Source organism: Oreochromis aureus, linkage group 10 (assembly GCF_013358895.1).
Source record: "Oreochromis aureus strain Israel breed Guangdong linkage group 10, ZZ_aureus, whole genome shotgun sequence".
Lineage (NCBI taxonomy): Eukaryota > Metazoa > Chordata > Actinopteri > Cichliformes > Cichlidae > Oreochromis > Oreochromis aureus.
The window spans coordinates 11,782,608-11,804,838 of NC_052951.1; the positions used below are offsets into that span (position 1 = coordinate 11,782,608).

The following is a 22,231-nucleotide window of genomic DNA, read 5'->3' on the forward strand; positions in this document are numbered from 1 at the left end:
TCATTTTTAAAAAAAATCAAATTGAAAAAAAAAAAGTCTATGTATCTCTTTTTGTATTTAATATTTTCTTATATAAGTAAAGTGATTCCAAAGACAAACAATTTCCTTCTTTTTACATCAGCGGTTATTATTGCCCGACCTTGAATGCATTAAGTATTTCCACAAAGGATAAGATGACGTACGCAGATGAGTTTGAAATGCTTTTGTTTTTAATAATTAAGGGAAAGAAAGACTTGAATAAAAGTATGAACATCGCTTTTTCTTTTAAAAAAAATTACAAATGGATGGTCTGATGTTTGTTTTCCCCTTTATGACACATCTTAATGCATAATCACACATAAGCAACACAGTCAAAAAGTAAATGATATTATTATTTCTTGTATAGATTTTATATTTCACGACATGTAATAGAGAGATAGTTAATTGCACTGTTTGAATCAACATATTTGTACCATAATTTTGCTTTAGTTTTACTCACCCCCCAACCCATAAGTATAAATTAACTTATAAATAAGTCATTATTTTTTTTTTGCACATTTTTCATTATTACTATTAAATAATAAAAGTCATCCCTAAAATTGATAATCAAATTACCCGGTAAGCAACATATAACTATAAAAAAGAGACTGAAAGGCTGCTGCACTTTATGTCTTTGAAATAACTAAGCAAGGCCGACCCTGCAGAACTTTAATAGTGTCCATACAGCAACTACACCAGAATCAGGTGTAATTTTTTAACATATTGTTTTGTTCTTTATTATAACAGGAGATTGGACAATAAAGCTAGTAGAAGACAGACATTGTAATGAATAAATAAAATCTACCCTGCAGAGCTTAAGTTCATATACAAGGATAAATATTCAAAACTATGTTGCACTTTCAATATCTGTAATTCTGTAACATAAACAGAAAAAACCCTTCTGCCTCTGGCTAGATCAAATTTTTATAAAAACATATCATAGGCTATAACTGATGACACACACACACGTTTTGCTAAATCACACAGTTAGAACACAGTTAGCGCTGAAATCAGGACAAAGGTGATGGTTTAACACTGGTTTTAAAGCCAAATGTAAAATAGTATTTGAAGACATGGCAGAGAGTTTGATCTCTGAGGCCGTTTATGAGCGGGCTCAAGCACTTTGGGAAAATGATGAGACCCACAAAGAGGACGTACTGAACATGAATAGCCACATCAGGAGGCACTTTCAACATCATGCTGGGGTTTATCGTATTAAACAGGTTGGAGGTGAGATACAGCCACAGCTGAAGCAGGTGTAGCAGCACTGTCTTGAGTGCCTTATTGGTATGACACCCTCTAGATGAGGCTGACTTCACAGTGATCATGATCGCAGTGTATGTATAGATAATAATCATACTCACAAACACAAAATAGAGAATGGTGAAGGCCATGTTTAAAGTCACATAAACTTCTAGGCGAAAGACACTGTTTCTGATGCAGAATGACTGCATAGGGAAGCTCGTCTTCTCCATCCTGACAAACAGGAAAAGTTGTATGAATGAGTCTAAGGAGGCCACCATCCACTTAACGGCAATGGCTTTACCCGTCGACCTCGGCGTGGCAAAGCTGGGGTGCCTCAGCGGAAAACAAACTGCAACATATCTCTCCAAAGACATCACGGCAAGGTTGAGGGGAGACATTTTAAAAGTGACGGCTGCAACCAGTGAGACAAAAACACACACATAGTTGGTCATTCTGACCATCATCACGGCAAAGATGTAAAGCATCACAGTCATCAGCAGCTGCACAGAGTCACATATGAGCAAATGACCAAACAGGATGTACCGGGAGGACTCTAGTAACAGAGGCTTCTTCAACAGGGCAAACATCATGATGGCATTTACATACAGGAAGAAGAAACATGGCAACATAGACAGCGCAGCTTTGACTGAAGTCTGAAACGGCAACGACTGGAACTCGGCTGTTGTGTCATTCATGACTGCAGCTTCGCACCGTGTCTGCAAAGGCATGAAAAACAAAAACACTGACTGATTTTTAATATTATAAAGAATTCTGAAAAGTGTAGTTTGTGCAAGATGATTCTGTCAAATATCACAAAAAAACCCACATAATTAAACAGCATCAAAGTGAGAAATAAGTGCCAAACCTAAATGGAAACTATGGAGTTATATGCTTTGCAGACATATTACTTACATGTCACCTGTGTGGTTTGACTTCATTTGACAAACAAGTGAACAAATGTGAGGAAAGAACAGCAGCCTGTCATGTCCTTTTTATAGGTGAGCCGTGTCCTGACATCACCATCTGTGTCAGCTTCACAACCAGTCAACACTCTGCATTAGCTGTGGAGTGAAAGTTTGGCCAAGTTGTCTAACTGATGTTATCTTTCCATCTACTTTTAACTCCACTTACCATTAAAAGATATCACACAGTTTGTTCTACATTGTGTGACCTTCACTTGTTTTGTATATATTTCTCTTTGTGGTATATATTTCTCTTGTTTTGTTATTTATTCCTGTTGTCTTACCGTTTACATTTTATCCATGCACAGTTGGTGTGGAGCACCCATAATTTTGTACATGTACAATGACAAAGGGCTCTTCTCGTGACATTTTCCTGTTTAGGGAACACTTCAGAAATTAGATATCCTTTTTTCCTTTTTAACATATTGTTTTCTTGAAATTTTATTATTATCATTCAAAAAGAGCATGGGAGAAGACATGCAGCAAATTACCTGGGGTGATTATACCCAGACCTCTGTTGTTGCTCTACAGCACCCAAGCTGCCTGCTCAACCCAGTGAGCTGCACCAGCACTCCAGAATCAGATATTCTTTTAATAGGCAATTTAATGTGAGTCATTAAAGAGATCAGTGATGCTGTTTGAGTTTTCTCTGTGAATAGTTGATGACACAAATAAGCCTGAAAAGGGAATCACACGTCAAACATATATTTAATATGCCGTTTGTGGCTGCAGATATGAATTTTAAAAACATATTTTTTTTTTTCTTTTGGGTCTAATGCTGCTGGAGGCTTGTTGTTTTCAGTTCTTCCTGCTGACAGCACTAATGTCCATGTATCAGTATCACTTCACTCTTGTTTTTCATAATAAGATGATTCACCTAGACGATAATAAAACCCAACTGGATCTTTTCAGTCAGATTGTAAGAGAAAACAGGTAACTCCCGTGCATTTCTTCATGGGTCCTTGATTAATGTACATTATGCTTTTAAAACCAATAGACAACAGAAGTGCAGTGTAACACAGATTGCCATTTTCTTTTCTTCTTTTCTAAAAACAAGCGAATAAAAAATGAAACATAATTTGCTGGGCCCATAAACTTTGCCCCAAGCAGCCATTATTTCAGTCAAATGAGTCATCAGAGAAGCTAAAGCAAATAACAAAACTTAAAAAACACACAAACAAACAAAAAGACACTAAAAACTACAGTTTTCTTATTTATTCATAGACACCTGCTGTATTTTGTGCAGAGGAAAACTGTCTCGAAAGCTGGGCCTTAGGTACAGCTCCAGAGGACAATGTTATATCATGAGTGCCCATTACATTAAATCTAGTGAGATTGCTGGGGTCAGTTCTGCACGGTTTGTTGAAGGCAAGAATTATAGAGGCATTTTACATTTGTTTATAGCAGGGGTCCTAAAGATTTGATCACGCATTGTCAATTCAGTGAGCTAATGTATTATTTATTTGCTATTATTTGTAATGTCTGTTCAAAGGAGTCGTCAATTACGCCTTACGTATGTATAAGTGAACTCAAAGTAGAAATGTCATTACACTACAAAGTGTGACCTTTTTTTACTCACATCAGGTCCGTTTTATCCTCTGAGGATCATGAATTATTGTGTCATATTGCGAGATTAGGTATTAAACACCCTGGCCCATCAATACATTGGATAGATATTCACTATAAGGTAATATCATGTAATATAGTAGAGTTTTATTGATAGAAGGAACCAATTTGTTGACCCCGTTTAAGTATTTCAGCACCACTGCATCATGGACAGCTCCTGCATATTCATGAGGCTGTAGTTGTGTAACTAACACTGACAGCTAAGTTGTTTTTTGCTGTTTTTTCTTCTTTTCTAAAAAATAAAAAAGCAAATAAAAAAATAAAACATCATTTGCCAGGCCCATAAACTTTGCCCGGCCCATAAACTTTGCCCCTGTTGGGAGCGGTGCACGTCAGCTCTGTTTACAGACTCAGATCACAAAATAATCTCAGAGGCTTCCGCTCTTTGGAGGACAGTCATTATGGCTCATTAATAATTCAGGTGTTTATACTGCACATCTCTGCAACATATTTCTCACTCTGATAATTCACTGAGGGACAATTAAAAACCTTTTGTTATTCCATGGAGTGTATGAAGGACATGAGGAAAAAGATGTCACCTTTTTCATAAAGTTTAGAAACTGCAGCCAACCTTGGATTTTTAATCTGCCACTATTTCTGCTAATTATATACATGAGCTACACATGCTTCACAAAAAATAATGATGGGAATGAATGCCATGGTAATATGAATGATTGTACAGCATAAACCTCTTATCCACACGGGCTCAAATGTGCACATTTATCTCTATTAATATTTAGTTAAACCCTTGTTGGCTAGTTTGACCTCAACTACATGCTTTTGGTAGCCATCAACAAACTTCTGGCGTAACTCTGGCTGGATATTTTTACCACTCTTTTTGACAGAAATCATTAAAATTTTTGGGTTTCTTGGCACAGACCAACTTTTAAATGCAGTGGACATATTTTCAGTAGGGTCGAGGATACTTACTGTTAACGTGCTTTATCCATTCCAAAACAAATTTTAACATCATTTTCCTGCTGGAACACCCAACGGTGTCCAAGATTCAATAATCTAGCTGTTGTAAACTGTGTGTTGAAACATTGCTGGACAAGAGCTGAATGTGCCATTCAGGCTCTCACAAACTGGGGCACCTGGTCAACTTACTTTTTTTTTTTTTTTAATCCAGTAGGTGAAGTAACAACCAGAACTCACTCAGAACAGCTGAACGTTCTAGTAGTTATTCTAGTGCGAACAGCGTAGAAACGATAGAAAACTAGAATAAAGCACAACATGCATATTAACACGCACATAATAAAAGACTGGGTGACACTACTGGCTGCATCCATCTTTAATCACTGTTTAAATTCAAACATTAAACACACATTAATAATGATGCAATCACTCAAAATAAAACAGGAGAGCATTACAAATCGGAAATTAAAAAAAATATATAAACAAAAAGGAAACATACAAGCAAATCTGATGATTTAAAATAAAAATAAGGCAAAGCAGAAAGGCAAAAATATCAACATGACAAAAGCATAATAATAATAATAATAATAATAATAATAATAATAATAGCAGCTATATTTTCCTTAATTTGCTGTTAAATTGGACAATGATGTTGATGAATCTTGAGACATTTCTTCTACGGCTGCTGGCTATATGTAGACGCAAAACTGGAAATTAGCTGCAGAAAAAGATAAGAAAAATGGAACGAAGTAAGATGAGGTGAATTTTTCATGTGTCTCTACCATTACCATTTACTGCAGCCTCTATGACAGGAACAAGCAAGGATAAATTCCTTATCAATCAATTTAAAAATCTAGATTTTTATTGTTAAAGCAGAACTGAAACAATTATCATATTATTCTACATATAATTAATGCACCTCTTGAAAATTTAACAACCTCACTCCTTAGTAGTGAGCTCACTTACCACAGGTATCCCTCCTTAAACTCAGTGAATTTGTGCCGAACCATAAATGTTGCTAGTGCATCTGCTACCTAGCAACAGATGTCAGAGGAGCAAGTTAAAAAATTGAAAACAGACATAACAACACGCAGCACGCATACATAAATATATAACGTTATGGGCCTCTGACAGTACATGAGTACAGTGCCAGTAAATTCGGGTAAGAACGCTCACTTTCTCAGGTGCATCCTCGTGAACAGCGTGACCGCACTGAGGGAGGACCTGCATCTGAAACTTTCCTGCAAACAAATAATATTTTTTTTAAAAATGCGTGTATTCTTACAAAAGATTGCAAAAAAAAGGGAGAAACAATCTGTGCACTTTACCCTGCATCTGTCCAATGGTAAGATCTTTGTCAAGCCTGTCCACTCCTGTACAACGAGATAAGTCAGGCGCGAAACTGTGCAGTCAGTGTCTCTGTCCTATTTAAATTACCAGATATTTGAGAAAAAAAAAGAGAATAAATCGAACCTGCGAGAAGGAGCAGTTTTGGCACAGGGGTGGTGAGAAAGAGGGCAGACAGACCCTTGAACCAACCCTCCCAATATTTTTCCGTCTTGGACAGCTCTACTCTCCAGGTGAAGATGCTCTCCTTTTTCGTCTGTGTGAAAGAATTCAAATACTCTTTTATAGCTTTCAATCTGTTTCCAAAACACCTACAGATGACAAGAGAAAACTAAGGACTGAGAGACCAAACCTCCTGGTCATCCTCCTTTGCTCTTTTCTTGCTGGATTCTTCTTCTGCTTCCTCATCTTCCTCTTCTTCTATAATACCTTCACCAATGCTATTAGACACCCCTGAGCTGCTGGTGGATTCCTCACATCTGTAAATGTCACAAGAGAGGAAACTGAAACAGTCAGTAAAAGCCACAAACCCACATAGCACATACTGCAGAGAAGAGAGAGCCCAGACACACTTTTTCACTTGGCCTCCCATGGACACCCGGGCTGACTCGATGTTTCGGATCTGGCCACTCTTCACACTGAAAGGAAAAAGGTAAAGAACACCTTTAGGCACTTGTTTACAACAATTAACAATTGAAGCTCTTCAAGGTAAGGAACTACAATGAACAAATAAATAAATAAAGCAAGTTATTTCCAGTGTGCTTTGGACAAATAACACTTGGCACAATTTGCAAACTAAAAGACAGAATATATATGTATGATGTAATCTAATCAAACAAAAAGGTGCAGCAGTGTGGCTCACTGTTTAACATTTACCTCCACTCAATCGCATTTTCCAGAGATTTAAATGTTTTTGGCCGACTTCTGAGGAAATTCTGCATACTGTTTAAAGCATCCATTGCCGTCCCTGAGTGTTAACACAAACAAAATTATTTAACAAACCCACAATTAGTGCTTATGCCATTTATTACCAATATTCAGAATAATAACTTACATTTTACATCATTAAAAAAACCTAAACAACTAACAACATAAAATGAAAGAACTGACAAATGCTCTCATAAAAAGCAATGAGAGCATTCTGTATTGGAAAAGACCCAATCATGTGATCTGCTCATGTTGTTGCACAGACTCGTGCACACAGTTTTAAGTGTTTAAATATACTCATTGTTTTTCTTTGTTCCCAGTATTGAGAGCATTGATTAGCATAACATTTGTTCAAGTGCTCTGGTGGAACAAGCCAGTCACTGATCAAATTTGGACTGTTAATGAAGTTGTACTAACATGCGACTTTGCCCGTGTGAAACAGAAGAACAACTTGTGGGGAAAGAACTTTGGAAACGTGATTTTGGACAAAGTCCCCAAACCTCTGGTGCCTTTGGGCAGGCGATTCTATAAATAGAGTTTTTATGTCCTGGTGATCATTTAAGCCATTTTCAGTCTCCTCAGTCATTTAGGTAAGGGCCTCAAAGTAACTGCCCAAATAAGTGACCTGAGGCGTTACCAAAGCAACTTGCAGGATTCGTGTTTAACGACTTTGGAAATATGCACTTATCTGTGGAGCTTACCCTCTACAACGTCAATGACGCAGAGACCAAGCAGGGATGGTATATGATTGGCAGTGGCAGTGTGAACTGCAATGGCCCCTCCCATGCTGTGTCCAATAAGCATGATTGGAGGTGGGTTGTCTCCATAAAGTGCCTCCACCACTTTGCCAATATCCCTTGGGGGAAGAAAAAAACCCGAAGAAGCAAGAATATAACCTGTCAGCCTGTTTTTCAGTTATGATTGAAACTCTAATCAGGAAGCTAGTAACTACATTTTACATTTTACACCGCAATCAATAATCCAAATGTTAGCCACAGGAAGTCACCACACTCTTCCCACGTTTAATGAGCGGTGAAACCAAAATTTTCTTAATTAAACTCATGCCTGCTGGATCATCACCACCTTCTGTGGCGTCCCATATGTTCCTGTGATGTAAACCCAAGAAGCAGATGTTTAAAAATCATTCCCACAAAAACTGTGTTCTCTTAAAGACTTACTTCGCCATCGTGTCCGCAGAGAGATCCTCAGGATTTTTCACTTTAGTGTCACCTGCAGGCGATGACAGAGATTTAACTCATTTGTTCCATATAAACCGAGGCAAACAATGCAATAATCCTCAAACCACGTGCAAAGATAAAAACTTGCTGTGTCCTGCAACCTACCATGAGCTCGGAGGTCCATAGCTACCACCCTGCAATTAATCCTGCTGTATATGATGGCCTGCAAGAACATAGATCGAAATCATTTCAATTAAACAGATCACAGACGATATGTTGACATTAAAAAAAAAAAAAAAAACTTTATAAATGTTCTTCACAACATTGCTGTTAACTTTAATGTAGACTGCTAACAGATCATAAAGCGTCTGTAATAGTTATGAAGCTCACAGTGAACACCGCCCAGGATAGTGCAGAGTGGCCTCCTCCGTGAAGCAGGAGCAGCACAGGACCATGGGAACCACTGCAGTAAATTCTGAAAATGTTCACAGCGGTCAAAGAAATACTAATTGAAAGAATAATGAAGTAAGCAGATGCTTGTCCAACAATAATGCACATTAATCTTCTGCATATATTCTAGTCATGTAGCACAATGATATGAGGAGTTAAATCTGAAGACTTGGACCCAAAGTGTGTGTCATTCATGCTCAATTTCCTCTTACAAACTGGAACAGCAGTCAAGGATATATCTTTGCCGTTTTCATTTTCCACCACCACGTCTTCCATGGTTTCAAAATACTGACTCCAGGGCAGAGGGGAGAAATCTCTCTTACGCCCAGGTCTGTAAAAAAAGAACAAAAGTAAATAAGTAACCGAATCCATATCTGATGTGATTCAACACTGCAACAGGACGGTTAAACTTTGTGGAAGCAATTGAAAGACAAAAATACTCCAGACTAAAAATAACTCTCCCCTTCTTTTCACATCATCAAACATTGCAATAATAAAAAATAGAAAAATAAACAAAAAGAAAAAAAAAATTAATAAAAAAAATAACAAAAAACAAAACAGAATTTAAGCATAATCATCATGTTCATCTGGCAAAGGTAAAGGAAAGGTGTGTCAGAGCATTTATTTTACCAATTCATTGTAATTTGTTGCTGATTAAAGTATTACAGAGTTAACAGTTCATTTATATTCAAGCCATTTTATAAGATACACCTCGCCAGTACTGAGCTGGACCCCGTTTTACTTCACAGCTTCCTTAATTGTTCAAGGCATAGATTCAACAAGGTGCTTGAAACATTCCTCAGATTTTGCTCCAAGATGACATGATAGCATCACAGTTGCTGCACATCAATAATGTGAATCTCCCTGTTCCACCCCATCCCAAAGGTGCTCTATTGAAATGAGATCTGGTGACTGTGGAGGCCATCTGGGTACAGTGAACTCATTGTCATGCTCAAAAAGCCAGTTTGAGACGATTTTTACACGGGGCGTTATCCTGCTGACACTGTTTTTCAGACTTAAAGGATATCCTTTTAATTTTAAATGCTAACACGCAAAAGCGCCAGGCTAAATCAATCAGTGGTGTACAACACTGATTATCTCCACTCTAGTAGCAGATGCAGCTAACCTAGCCGGGCTAAAGCAATCAGTTAAGCAGTGCAATTCAGTGACAGTGTAAATATACGATTACACTCCCTGGCTTTGGGAATAAAAAAACACAACCGGCGTGATGGTGCACACAACTAAACGTCACGATAAAAAAAGCTGCTAAGATCCTAGCTAACTCACCCCATTTTCATTTTGGAGCCAGACTGAAAACCACCTGCCATGGGAGGTCTGGAGGCTAACAGGTTCAAATGCAACTGTTTCTCCATGTTGTCAAAAGTGAGGCCGGTCTTTGTCAGGAACTCTTTGATGTGACCTTCTCTCGCTTTCGCAGCATATGATTTTCTTCGACACCTACACCGATGTTAGCCAGACATTGGTTAAACTGCGTTTGCCTGGCAAGCTAACGGCTAGCGTCCTTCTTCTTCTGCAGCTGAAATGACGGTCTCTTTTTCTCAGATGATTGACGCAGATTATTTCACAGCATTGTCGCCATCTACTGGCTACAAATTCAACTGCAATTCAAAAGCGGCTTACACTTCATAGCTTTCAGCAGTTCGGAGTACCGTGAATGAAAGTCAGACTGCTTCCAATAAAGACTGAGACTGATTATTATGAACATCAAGTGTAAACCCAGTTAAGTATACTAGTGTGATGGTTAGCGCTGTCAGTTTATAGCAAAAAGGATGTGGGTTTAAGTCCATCTGCCCTCTTTGCAGACTGCATTACCTGGCCTCAACGTACCTCAACCTAAAGTTATGCATGTTTGAGAAGAAGTGATTTTATACTAGCTGTAGGTTTGAGTAGTTGTCTGCCCTGTGACAGACTTGTGCAGGTTGTATCTCCCCCTCTTGCCCTGTGACAGCACGAAAAGCCTTAATCCCCTGTTGTGATCCCAAACTGGATAAATGGAAGAAAATGGAGTAATGGGTAACAAAAACATAGATATTTTAATTCCACCCATATTTTTGGTCAGCTAAATTTTTGGTCAACTAAATTCAAGTAATCTTATTTATTTATTTTTGTAATACTAAAGCTGTTTTTCATTAACAATGGGATTATGTTAACAGAACTTAAACATGCTGTTTTATGCTATCCTAACTTAATATTCTTAGACTATTTTTATGTGATTTTAAATAATAAATAAACAGTGTAGAACTGTTATTCCACTTTAGTTACTTAGTGAGCAGTAATGTAAAGGAGTAATGTAATTAACTGCCTTCTCAAATTCAACAACAAAGTTACAGCTGCTGATTCTCTAACTGGATTGTTACAAATAACATTGACTTGCATTAATTTTTTGTAGCAAGCAATGATTCACTCTTCATAAACATCACTGGGCCTGTATTGTTACACTAACCAGAGGTTAACTTTAGTCATGAAGCCCAGCAACCCACTGCACCTGTGGTGTCACAGACATAGACAGCATCAAATCTTTTCACAGCTTTGCTATAGTTACATTAAAGGAAAATGAACTGTGAACATAAATGAACCAACAGCTATAAGTATGGTATACATGATCCTCTATTCTGTCTTCCAAGAGCCAAACCTTCAGCGTGTTCTCAAATCACAAACACCGAAACACAACTTTGTATACAGCTCTGTATTTAAAAGCAGCACTTGAAAAACTCTGCTGTGTCACAGTCTGCTGCTTTACGTAGGTCGAATGTTCAGGTCAATTCAGTTTGATCTATATAGCACTAAATCGCAACAACAGTTGCCTCAATGCGCTTGTTGTGAGCTGGACCCAAATGTAGATGCGTGAAGGCAGAGTAAGTAAAACAAAAAGCGAAAATTCAGAAAAAAACCCCCCAAAACAACAACACTCCTGTATTTATATATATGCGTGTGTTTTAGGTCAGTAGTATATATATTTTTTTAGCTTACTATACAATTCTCGAACACAGACTGGCAGCAGTGCCCGTCCAAGAATGTGACCCACTATGTCCCGCTTCCTCATAGTAATTTTAGTGCTACTCAGCCTGTGAACAGAAGTTCAATGTCTTCCAAAGCTCTGTCTGTTTTAAAGGTGTGGGTGTTTCCAGTGAGAGAAGGCATCAAGTTACATTACTTGACATGTAATTTTTAAAGCCTGACACATATAAGGTGCAAAAGTAAACACACACATTCCAGTAACAAAAACTGTTAACAGGAAATTTAAGTTGTTAAAGTGTGAAACTTTCCAGACACTGAAGTCAAGCGACATAGTGAGAGACATCAGAGCGAATGAATCGCAGTTATGTAAAAAGAACATGTTATGACAGCCGGTTCTCCACAGTTGTAGACTTGTTAATTAGAACGAGAGGACGGGAACAGGTGCTGGTGAGCAAACATAATGAGTCGCATGTAATTTTAGGAGGACTCAGCTGATTATCATCCTAATCAGTCAGCACTGACGCACGTTTTAAGTAGGGCAAAGGTCTCAACACTGAGGAGTATCTGCATAAAGAACCTTTCCAGTTATCATGCTAGATATCTTTTTAAATACTAAGTTGAATTTGTGATATTGTTCAAAAAAGCTCTCTGGAATACAATATCAGGCCATTTTCCAGACTATTCAAGCATTTTTCATCATGTGCTTTACATGAACACTTTTCCTTCCGTATCTTCTCAGCAGTGTTTATATTACATTATAATCCCTGTGTTTGTTTTGTAACCCATCAACTCCTTAACAACATGTGTGATCTGATCTTTGCTCACTGATCTAACCTAATATTAGAAGATATCATATAGCCAGTGAGAGCCAAAATAAGCACTATGTTTTAATAAAAATGCAAGCCAAAGCTAAATCCAAACAGTCTGCAAATCCCTGAGTCATCTCTGCTATATGGAGCCTTTTGCTGTCTTAGTGGAATATCTGTTTTGTGTACGGTGAAAAACTGTAAGTCAGCATAAATGATAAAAGCTGTTGATAAAGTTGGAAAAACATATAAACTTGAGGTAACTACAGATATTAAAAATAAGCTGTTTTAGTGTCCCTTTATTCTTTTCCCATTTAATCATCCAGTGAAGCAGAACCAGGACAATCCAAGTCTGAACTGATTTTGTGAATGAAGCAAACATGCTGAGCCATAAACCTGTGCCCTACTAACCTTTAAGTGACGCAGCGGCTGACCTTATTTATAGTGTTGTGGAGGATTATTTATAGTGTTTCTCAGCACTGATTTAAAGTTCACAGTATTCAGAGCACAGGGGTGATCGGGTCTGGGGGCTCAGTGTCTTTTTAAGGGGAGGTCACTGCAGACTGGTTGAAGCCAGCCCACTGACTTGTTTACTGGCCCGACTGTGTGCTTAAATGTTTCTCACAGAGTGTTCCCAGGAAACTGTTTTTAGAGAGCAGGTGGTGAAACCACCTCCACCATCTCCTTAACCTTTTCATGGAGTACAGTATAAGTGGATTATTACCTTTCAAATGTCCTGTAATGTCGTTTGACATCACAGGACCCAGTCTGAATATGTTTGCTAAACGTAAATATGTTCTCACTTTACTAATCTCCACCGAATGCCTTGTTTAATATAGAACCTTTATAGCTGTAAATATGAGGAGTGGAAAATATGCAGGTGTAGGGCTTTACTTTGACCCTGTTTACCAAAACTACTTCAGAGTTTCTGAGTAAGTCGTCACACTGAAGATGAATTATGACACTGTTTTATGTGTACAGGGCAATATTGCTATAAAGCAGCAGTTTATGGGAAAGAAGATGTTCACAATAATGTGCAAAAGTCTTGAGCTATGGAAATATAGTGTACAAGTCAAAAACTGAATTTATACAATTCTGATAAGGTTGAAAGTCAATATTTGGTATGACTGCTTTTATTTTTCAACACAGCCGGGCTTTTCTGCATTTATAATTGCAGCAATTTTGATAAGATTTCAAACACCCCTGGCTGCAATGAAGCCCCAAACTATGACAGAGCATCCACCGAGTTTTACAAATGGCTGTAGATACTCACTGTTGTACTTCCCTCTTGATCTCCTCCCTACACATACTGACAATGATGTGAACCAAACAATTCCAAATTCAGATTCAGATTTTCAGTCCAGTTCTTGTGTAATTTGGATTACCTCAGCCTTTTCTACCTGTTTTGCTTCCTTGAGAATGATTTCTTGTCAGCCATCCTTCCACTGAAACGATTTCTGATGAGGTTTTAGTGAAGAACAGGTGGATGATGAAGGGTCGAGTTCATCATCCTGTTTTTTCATAAAAAAAAAAAATCATACCATTTCTTATCCGGTTTCTGTATTTAAGGACAACCTTCACACCATGCTGGGACAAGTTTTTTGCAAATAGCTCTTTGGAAATCACCTTGTAGGTGCAAAAACACGATTTTATATCAAACTGTGTTATCTTTGGCATATTTTGTGGGTTGAACAAAATAAATGAGAAGAAATTAGATATTTTTGTGACAGGCTTACCAAAGATCCTAATGATACAATTCAAAACAGGCTCTTTGCTAAGTTGTCTTAGGTGTTAATTGCTTTAGCTGGGTGTGTTTTCTAATTCATTATCAGGTCGGTGTTAAGTGACTTAACAAACAAAAAACATTCTTCTAAAAATGGTTAAAAGACTGGAATGAATATAAGCAAAAAAAGCAGCCTGGAGAACTCTGGCTCAGTAGCACCAGGTCTTATCTTAAAGAGTTATCTTATCTTGTCTGGCTCCTTGGAAGCAAACTATAAAGAAACAAGGGAGGCTCAAGACTTTTGCACAGTACTGTTACGGTTACAAGTAGTGTTGTTTTGGGGACAGAACAACTTCCTGACACATGCTGCAGCAGGTGAATCCTTTGATATTCGGAATATGAGGCTGTGCTTTCTGACTTGAGAAAAACTTGGCGACCTGTGACCCAGAATGCAATGGAAAGTCACATGTAAGGAAGCATGCACTCACAGAGAGCCAACACCCCCACCTACAAAGAGTGCACCTCCTCCCCCTGACACTTTCCATTTGGCAGCTGCTCCTCCTGTTGGAAGCAGCTTGTGGGCCTGTTACAAAACAACCCAAATGATTGCATTCAGATGCTCTCTGGACCCACCCACCCTGACCCATGGTATGGATTGGCTACGAAGCATGGCGGTCCCCTTACTTGAATAATTTCATAACTTTTTATTGCTTGCAGGGATGGAGAGATGGGGGATTCCTAAAGCTTCTAAACTTCTAGAGCTAATTCTGTTGCCTGGGCACAAACAGTAAGAAATGATGCGGTGGAAATATTACCCAGCCAGACAAATGTCCTGGGCAAACATCTCATGAATCCAGACAGGCCTCCCAGTCTGATTGGCTGCAAGTTACCAACCAATAGAAAAATACAGTTCACCCTGTGATGTCAGCAGAGTAATGTGAGCTGGTATCTGAGGAAGAAAAGCTGAAATTTCACACAAATGCCAAACTCTGGATTCCAAACCTGAAACAATGTTTTTAAAAAAAATCCATGAAACTTTCAGCAGTAAGTTCTTTACTGTGTAAACGGACTCCAAATAGATCTGAATGTTTATGTGTACTCAGAGATTTCATGCCAGGCTGCCATGATGACGGCATCAGGAAAGAGATCAACAAGAGCTCAGATATCTGGCTCAGGCTCACAGACTGATAAACATGATATTCTCATAACAGGTGTACAACTTGTTTGGCTACAGCGCATGTAGTCACGTGTAAAAGCTTCCTATAAATTTGGGGAGGCTTCTTCCACATTGGAACAGTAGGCACACAGGAGACGAGAAAACGTATAGGATTAACTACCAAAGAGGACTGTATACATTTTTCCTGCTCATTGGATTATAATTTACTTGGAAAACATATAAGGTAAAAAAAACCCAACCTTGCATATCTGCTGTGACTTTTTTTAACTCTGTAAATTTTTATTGGCAGTTAATTGAAAATGTCAGTTATATGCTGTTATATTTGCTTCAAGCTGTGAGTTGCTTTCAGCTAAAACTGAGTGAATGATGATTTGCTGAGTTGTGCTATATGGTTGTTTTTGCAGCGAGTGGTGGTATGCTCACTGGCTCATTTCGAGGAGAGTTTATGGCCCGAGGCATTTCCACAACAGAAGCACATCGAAAGACTAGCCTGTTTCTTGAGAAAACCTGAAACTTGTCACTATCCTTACTCACAGGTTTGTATGACTTTCATCATGAAAAGCATGAAATATATTTCCAGCACATCCAGTGCACTAAATACTACCTGTACACCCAGGTTTATCACAGTTAGTCATTTTAAACAGATCAAACAAAAGTCGTTTAATATGAGAAAATATCAGCAGTTATGCATACAGTCTATTTTTACATTACACGGTTATATCCCGTATTTGGTTGTCCAGGCAGCGGTGTTCTTTGGTGCTTTGTGTTACACAACCAAAGGTCTTTGGATCGTAAGAGCATATCTTTCCATTCACGTCCTCAGCTGAGGCGCAGCAATGGTTGGCATGAAACCCAAAGATGTGATGCCCTCTGCGGCAGTTAAGTTCTTCGGAGCAGGCACGGCAGCCTGCATTGCCGACCTTGTCACCTTTCCACTGGATACCGCCAAAGTCAGACTGCAGGTTAGACAAACAGTGTTAACCATATGCCTTTAACCTTATGATAGATGTCATATTAAATCCTCTTTTATTTGGATCATGTCATGCAGCTTCAGGGAGAGTCTCAGATAGCCGAAGGGGTTGGTGCACTGAAGTATCGGGGCGTGTTTGGCACCATCACCACCATGGTGCGCACAGAGGGGGCCAGGAGTCTGTACAATGGACTGGTGGCAGGCCTGCAGAGACAGATGAGCTTCGCTTCTGTCCGTATCGGCCTTTACGACTCCATGAAGCAATTCTACACCCGAGGCACTGAGAGTGAGTATCAGTGAGCGAGCAACAAGTCTGCTTCTCTTGCACTGCTTCTTTGTGACCAACATACATATGGCACACAGGTGCAGGGATCGTTACTCGGCTCATGGCGGGCTGCACCACCGGGGCAATGGCTGTGGCTTTTGCACAGCCAACAGATGTGGTAAAGGTGCGTTTTCAAGCCCAGGTCCGACTGGCTGACGGCGAGAGGAGATACAACGGCACCATGGACGCCTACAAGACGATTGCCCGAGACGAGGGTGTGCGTGGCCTGTGGAGAGGTACCTGCTTTGCCTTCAAGTCATTCATCTTTATATGAAAATGCCCTCGGCTGTTCTCACAGTTACGATCCTCTTTTGTGTTCCAGGATGCATGCCAAATATCACTCGTAACGCCATTGTAAACTGTGCAGAGCTGGTGACCTACGACATGATCAAAGAACTCATCCTGAAGTACAACCTAATGACAGGTGAGACCATGAATGAAAGATACAGACAAACATCCCTCAAACGTCTGTCAAATTAACGTGAGAGTTGTGATTACACTTCTGTCCTCCTGCAGACAACATGCCGTGCCACTTCACGGCCGCCTTCGGCGCAGGCTTCTGCACCACAGTTGTGGCTTCCCCTGTGGATGTAGTTAAAACACGTTTCATGAACTCAGGACATGGTCAGTACAGCAGCGCTCTCAACTGTGCCTTCACAATGCTAAGAAACGAAGGACCCACGGCTTTCTATAAAGGGTAAACACACTAACATAACCACAAGGCAAACAGAGATGTTACAAAAGTCCCTCTTTGAATAATTCTTCACTTGTCTTTCTTTCCTCTTCTTTAGGTTCATGCCTTCTTTCCTGCGACTCGGCTCCTGGAACATTGTGATGTTTGTCACCTATGAGCAAATTAAAAAAGGCATGAGCAGGGCACAGCAGTACTGGGAGTCTCCGTTCTGACCGCAACTAGCCAGACTTTTTTTTTTCAACTCAGGACCGCAAAACACAACAGCCTAACGCACACCACGGTGCAGGGGTGACTACTGACGACTCTTGGTTGGAGACCTGAAAATACAGGAGCATGAAAACACAAGAGTTGACATTAGAAAGAGTTTGAGCAGGAAGACTCCGGGGACATTGTTGCAATATTTAAAATAAAGGTTAGACCTTACAGAGGCTTCATGCATTTTAATGGTCAGAAATTCCATTACAAGAAGCTCCTTCTGGTGTAAACTTCCATGTTTACAAGAATGAAATGAAATAATCACATGAATGTTAGGCTGTAAAGTTAGTTTTTTCCTTTAGGCTTTCCATGAAAGCAGAAGGCAGTTTATGTCCAACATTACATACCTTAAAGTGACCACAATATGTCTTTCTGGATTGTTTACACTGTTTACCTTTTGTAGTTGTAGTTTAATGTTTTTGCCACTAGATGTGAAAAGTATGTATGATTTGTTGCTGGTCGATGAGTCATGTATATTTTGTGAAATAAAGTACTTTAATTAGTGAAAAATTGTAATTTTGCCCATCCTTTTTTCTGCTATTGAATGCCAGTGTTGCTTTGTAACTTTATTCTGAATGTTTGTCACTTCACATCCCGACTCCCACTCCTAACCTGTTAGATATACAACACTCCTCACAGAGAGAAATTGGGGATGCGGATTTCCTAAAATCTTCTGGAAAAGCCTCAGGATTTTAGGGAAGCAAATGCTGCTGATTTCTTAAAAATATACCTCCTTTTGAAATCTAGCATTGAATAGTGCTTCCACTTAATATTACCCCTGAAATGTGCCTCCGGAGTTCAGCCACATTTACAGAGATGTACACGGTAATACGGACCATATGCATGTCTTCTTCATCAGTATCATGTTGGCCTTCTGCTTCTGTTATGTCCCAGGTTTCATACGTTACTATATAATTCTTTTCACTCATGGATTTTTTGCATGTATGTATTTCTGATGGGTTTTTTATTTGTTTAACATGGAAGTGACCTTGTTTCTTAATATATTTTTATGCCTGTGAGGCCCTTTGAACATGATCTGTGCTACTGGGCTATACAAATAAAAATGAATTGTTACAACAAATCATGAAACAGGCCGTCATAAAACACCTCCCAGCATTTCTTTTGGCAAAGAACCACCAGTTTAAACCTAAAATATGTTTTTTTCATTTATGAATTACATTTCCAACTCCATAATTCTTTGAGTGCTGTATCATTTCCATAGGTCTCTGAAAAAGATCTTACCAGGTACGATATCTGTGCAGTTTCTTTGCACAGGCCATCACTCTGACGATCACTTGGATCACTGACATATTATCTCACACACATATAGTACAGATATGGGGGTATGGATAAGTTACTACATAATTGATGGATAACTGGTTGATATATAAAATATATATACTGGGAATTGACAGTATAAATATACTGTTTATATAGTAATCAGTTATCCATCACTTCTTTTTTCCATAATTTATCCCAGGATAATCATCAGGAATAATAAACTGCACTTATTATTGAGATCATCCAAGCTAACAATAGCAGAAATGAGCATTTAAACCTTTTAGGATAAATGTGAAAAAAAAAAAATCACTTCACATTTTATATTTTTATGACAGTTCATGATGAATCTCTGTGATCCAAACACCTGGTTCAGCTGCTGCAGACCCATAACTGGGTCAGTCAGATATGGAAAGATAGCGCCACCATACCACTACATATGCAGGACAACAGGCACCCATGCACTGACTCATAACATGGAAATTTACAGTCCTTGTATTTGCCAACATGGCACTAAAAATACAACACTGCACTATTTTGGAGTCCCCTACAGTGGCATAGTTGGATTGCAGTTCTGCCATTTAAACAGACAATACTGTATGACGACTAACTGTATGTTTCAACCTCCCAGCTCACTACTAAATGCAGGAACAACAAGTTACGAAACACGTTTTAATGAAAAGCTGCAGTGAGACAATTACCGGTTTGAACATATGGCTATAATTTGGGGTGCAGTGTACATGCGCGCGGCTTCTTGTACTTTCATCATGACTCAGCATTTACTTTACAAGTCTTTGCTGCACAGACCACCTAAAGAAATTGCTGATTTGATTAAAATTTGGTTAAATTTAAAAAAAAAAAAAAATCCATCTTCAAAGATAAAACATTGATTTTATGGAATCAAATTAATGTTTGTGCATTAATGTGGGTTTGGGGACATGATACATTTGATTGTGAAGACAAGAAGACAAAAGGAAGGCGTGCTCTAAACTACACGCATTCCCACACGAGACAAATGCCGACTGTTTGTCGTGCCGACGCAGAGGTTTACAGTTGGCCCAAATATTTGGGGTGGGACCCCACCATGTAACACATGCCATGCTGTGATGTAACAGCATCATGGGCAGTATTTAAAGAGGCCGACCTCTACCCCGCTCCTGCATCTGTTCCACTTATTGTCTGAGATTCGGCGAGGGGTTTGGTTATTGTCCCTTGGTAAGGCTTTTCAACTCTACAAATCATATCACGGTACAGGCTAATTTTAGCTTTCTACTTTTACTGTTTACTTTCCTGTTAATATTATTATTAATAAAGCTTTGTTGGATTGCTATGTTGATTTTAAAATGATTCTTTCATGCAGGATTTGGAGTATGATTATACGCCTCATTGCTGTTAAAAAATCTATGGAAAAACAAGAAAAGTTGTTTATAGCTGGGACTAAGTTCAGCCAGAGGGACGCCTTTAGAGAATCCTGATCTCTAAAGTTTCTGTCCCAAACTGCTCCTATAAAGGTAAGACTTAATGACTTAAAATTTGATTTTATTGAATTTGCACTGCTTCTTTTAAACCCATGCAAGTACACAGAACATAATGAACAGCAGTCTTATTAAAGCCTGTACTTGGGGGGGTGCTGCTTTTGCTGAATAGAGGTGTTAAATGAGCTTATGGCACACGCCAGCTTGAGGCATTACTAGCATAGTGAGTAAAAGAAGCCAGGATCAAGAGTGTAAAGCAGATCCATAAAATAAGCAACGCTCGACTTCCTGGCGGGCTGTAACTCTCATATGTCAAATTTAGAGATGCAGTTTTAAATAAAAAACATTTGTCTCTGAATGCAGTGTGTTTGTGAATTTTTTTTTCTGTCAGATTTTGCAGGAACATCTTGTCGTGTTCACGTTCACAAACACACCGCTTGTGTTTTTTAAAAAACACTGTGGAAAATGGTTGGATTCAGGCCTGCAGATGTGCCACCATCAGCAGCTGTAAAGTTTGTGGGAGCAGGAACTGCAGCCTGCATCGCTGACCTGCTCACCTTTCCCTTAGACACAGCCAAAGTGCGACTGCAGGTATTAAAGTATTCTTGTGTAACAAACACAAAGCCAATTCTTGTAACCTTAGTAGCCTGAACTTTCATTGCACAGATCCAAGGAGAGGCCAGAGGCTCCGCTGCTACATGGAGCGGCTCTGCGGTGAAGTATCGAGGGGTGTTCGGCACCATCGCCACCATGGTGCGTACTGAGGGTCCTCTGAGTCTTTACAGTGGGCTGGTGGCAGGACTCCAGAGGCAGATGAGCTTTGCGTCTGTCCGAATTGGTCTCTACGACTCTGTTAAACAGTTCTACACTAAAGGCTCTGACCGTGAGCATCTGTGATTGGATTCTGACAGTTGTTTATTTGGTTGAGGGGAAATTTTGACCAGTCTCAACTGACATCTCTCTCTCCCTGGTTTAGATGTGGGCATTGGGAGTCGGCTGCTGGCTGGATCTACCACAGGTGCCTTGGCGGTTGCCATTGCTCAGCCCACAGACGTGGTGAAAGTTCGCTTACAGGCACAGGCCAGGTCTCTTGGCCGTGCCAGGCGCTACTGTAGCACAGTGGATGCTTACAGGACCATTGCCAAGGAGGAAGGCATTTGTGGTCTGTGGAAAGGTAGCTCAAGCTTCCAAAATGCGCGTTTTTAAAAGGCTGCTGCTTCATTTCTTATGATGCATCTTTGTTTTTAATGTCACACAGGCACAGCTCCAAACATTGCACGTAATGCTATTGTTAACTGCACAGAACTGGTTACCTATGACTTCATCAAGGATATGCTCCTTAGCTCCACGCCACTGACAGGTAAAACACAGTGGCTTCACAGCAACATCACGCATGCGTATGATATAGCACTAAGTCCTGGGTTCTGTGCACTCCACAGATAATCTGCCCTGCCATTTTGCATCAGCCTTTGGTGCGGGGTTGTGCACAACAGTGATCGCCTCCCCTGTTGATGTGGTCAAGACAAGATACATGAACTCTGCTCTCGGCCAGTACAGCAGCGTTCTCAACTGCGCTGCTGCCATGATGACCAATGAAGGCCCGCGTGCTTTTTACAAAGGGTAACCCAGTGATTCCACATTCATTTGACAACTCTTAATGTGAATGAAACGAAACCAAAAATGTTTTTGCTTCCATTTCCTTTTTCTTAAGGTTTATCCCGTCTTTCTTACGCCTGGGGTCCTGGAACGTGGTCATGTTTGTGACATACGAGCAGCTGAAACGAGCCATGATGGCAGCGAATCACAGCTGCAAAACTTATCTGTAATCTTTACTATCTCTCAATGGGCTCGTGTTTGACCACAGTCACGTTGTCTTTCATT

The 22,231-nt window shown here is 39.4% G+C and overlaps 3 protein-coding genes across 6 annotated transcripts; 2 read left to right on the forward strand and 1 right to left on the reverse strand.

The window, feature by feature from the left end:
- Positions 1 to 5,114: 5,114 nt before the first annotated feature.
- Positions 5,115 to 10,227, reverse strand: ppme1 (protein phosphatase methylesterase 1). Its single transcript, XM_031752555.2, has 14 exons — positions 9,956 to 10,227; positions 8,906 to 8,999; positions 8,609 to 8,701; positions 8,384 to 8,441; positions 8,219 to 8,270; positions 7,742 to 7,896; positions 6,990 to 7,080; positions 6,686 to 6,751; positions 6,466 to 6,592; positions 6,240 to 6,369; positions 6,095 to 6,139; positions 5,943 to 6,007; positions 5,733 to 5,800; positions 5,115 to 5,484 (listed from the first exon to the last, which is right to left on the reverse strand). The coding sequence occupies exons 1-14, from the start codon at positions 10,039 to 10,041 to the stop codon at positions 5,481 to 5,483; spliced, it is 1,134 nt and encodes a 377-aa protein (XP_031608415.1). The 5' UTR covers positions 10,042 to 10,227; the 3' UTR covers positions 5,115 to 5,480.
- Positions 10,228 to 15,425: 5,198 nt separating this feature from the next.
- LOC116330320 (mitochondrial uncoupling protein 2-like) lies at positions 15,426 to 18,113 on the forward strand. Of its 2 annotated transcripts, none has more exons than XM_031752595.2 (8): positions 15,426 to 15,576; positions 15,758 to 15,889; positions 16,094 to 16,315; positions 16,402 to 16,609; positions 16,687 to 16,884; positions 16,971 to 17,072; positions 17,165 to 17,345; positions 17,440 to 18,113. In XM_031752595.2, exons 3-8 carry the CDS (start codon positions 16,190 to 16,192, stop codon positions 17,552 to 17,554), a joined length of 930 nt encoding a protein of 309 aa, XP_031608455.1. In that variant the 5' UTR covers positions 15,426 to 15,576; positions 15,758 to 15,889; positions 16,094 to 16,189; the 3' UTR covers positions 17,555 to 18,113. The 2 variants fall into 2 exon arrangements, with proteins under 2 accessions (XP_031608455.1, XP_031608454.1); XM_031752594.2 differs by having other exon boundaries at positions 16,177 to 16,315.
- A 905-nt stretch (positions 18,114 to 19,018) lies between these two features.
- LOC116330272 (mitochondrial uncoupling protein 2-like) lies at positions 19,019 to 22,208 on the forward strand. Of its 3 annotated transcripts, none has more exons than XM_031752535.2 (7): positions 19,019 to 20,386; positions 20,742 to 20,941; positions 21,017 to 21,233; positions 21,327 to 21,524; positions 21,609 to 21,710; positions 21,790 to 21,970; positions 22,062 to 22,208. In XM_031752535.2, exons 2-7 carry the CDS (start codon positions 20,816 to 20,818, stop codon positions 22,174 to 22,176), a joined length of 939 nt encoding a protein of 312 aa, XP_031608395.1. In that variant the 5' UTR covers positions 19,019 to 20,386; positions 20,742 to 20,815; the 3' UTR covers positions 22,177 to 22,208. The 3 variants fall into 3 exon arrangements, with proteins under 3 accessions (XP_031608395.1, XP_039473994.1, XP_039473995.1); XM_039618060.1 differs by having other exon boundaries at positions 19,019 to 20,123; positions 20,236 to 20,941; XM_039618061.1 differs by having other exon boundaries at positions 19,019 to 20,090; positions 20,236 to 20,941.
- Positions 22,209 to 22,231: the final 23 nt, after the last annotated feature.

Coding starts and splice junctions, on each gene's coding strand:
- ppme1 (XM_031752555.2), bottom strand. CDS start 10,041: ATGGAGAAACAGTTGCATTTGAACCTGTTAGCCTCCAGACCTCCCATG. Junction 6,593..6,685: donor ATGGGAGGCCAAGTGAAAAA/GTGTGTCTGGGC, acceptor TGACATTTACAG/ATGTGAGGAATCCACCAGCA. Junction 6,370..6,465: donor CAAAGGAGGATGACCAGGAG/GTTTGGTCTCTC, acceptor TCTTTCACACAG/ACGAAAAAGGAGAGCATCTT.
- LOC116330320 (XM_031752595.2), top strand. CDS start 16,190: ATGGTTGGCATGAAACCCAAAGATGTGATGCCCTCTGCGGCAGTTAAG. Junction 16,885..16,970: donor TGTGCGTGGCCTGTGGAGAG/GTACCTGCTTTG, acceptor TTTGTGTTCCAG/GATGCATGCCAAATATCACT. Junction 17,073..17,164: donor GAAGTACAACCTAATGACAG/GTGAGACCATGA, acceptor GTCCTCCTGCAG/ACAACATGCCGTGCCACTTC.
- LOC116330272 (XM_031752535.2), top strand. CDS start 20,816: ATGGTTGGATTCAGGCCTGCAGATGTGCCACCATCAGCAGCTGTAAAG. Junction 21,525..21,608: donor CATTTGTGGTCTGTGGAAAG/GTAGCTCAAGCT, acceptor AATGTCACACAG/GCACAGCTCCAAACATTGCA. Junction 21,711..21,789: donor TAGCTCCACGCCACTGACAG/GTAAAACACAGT, acceptor TGCACTCCACAG/ATAATCTGCCCTGCCATTTT.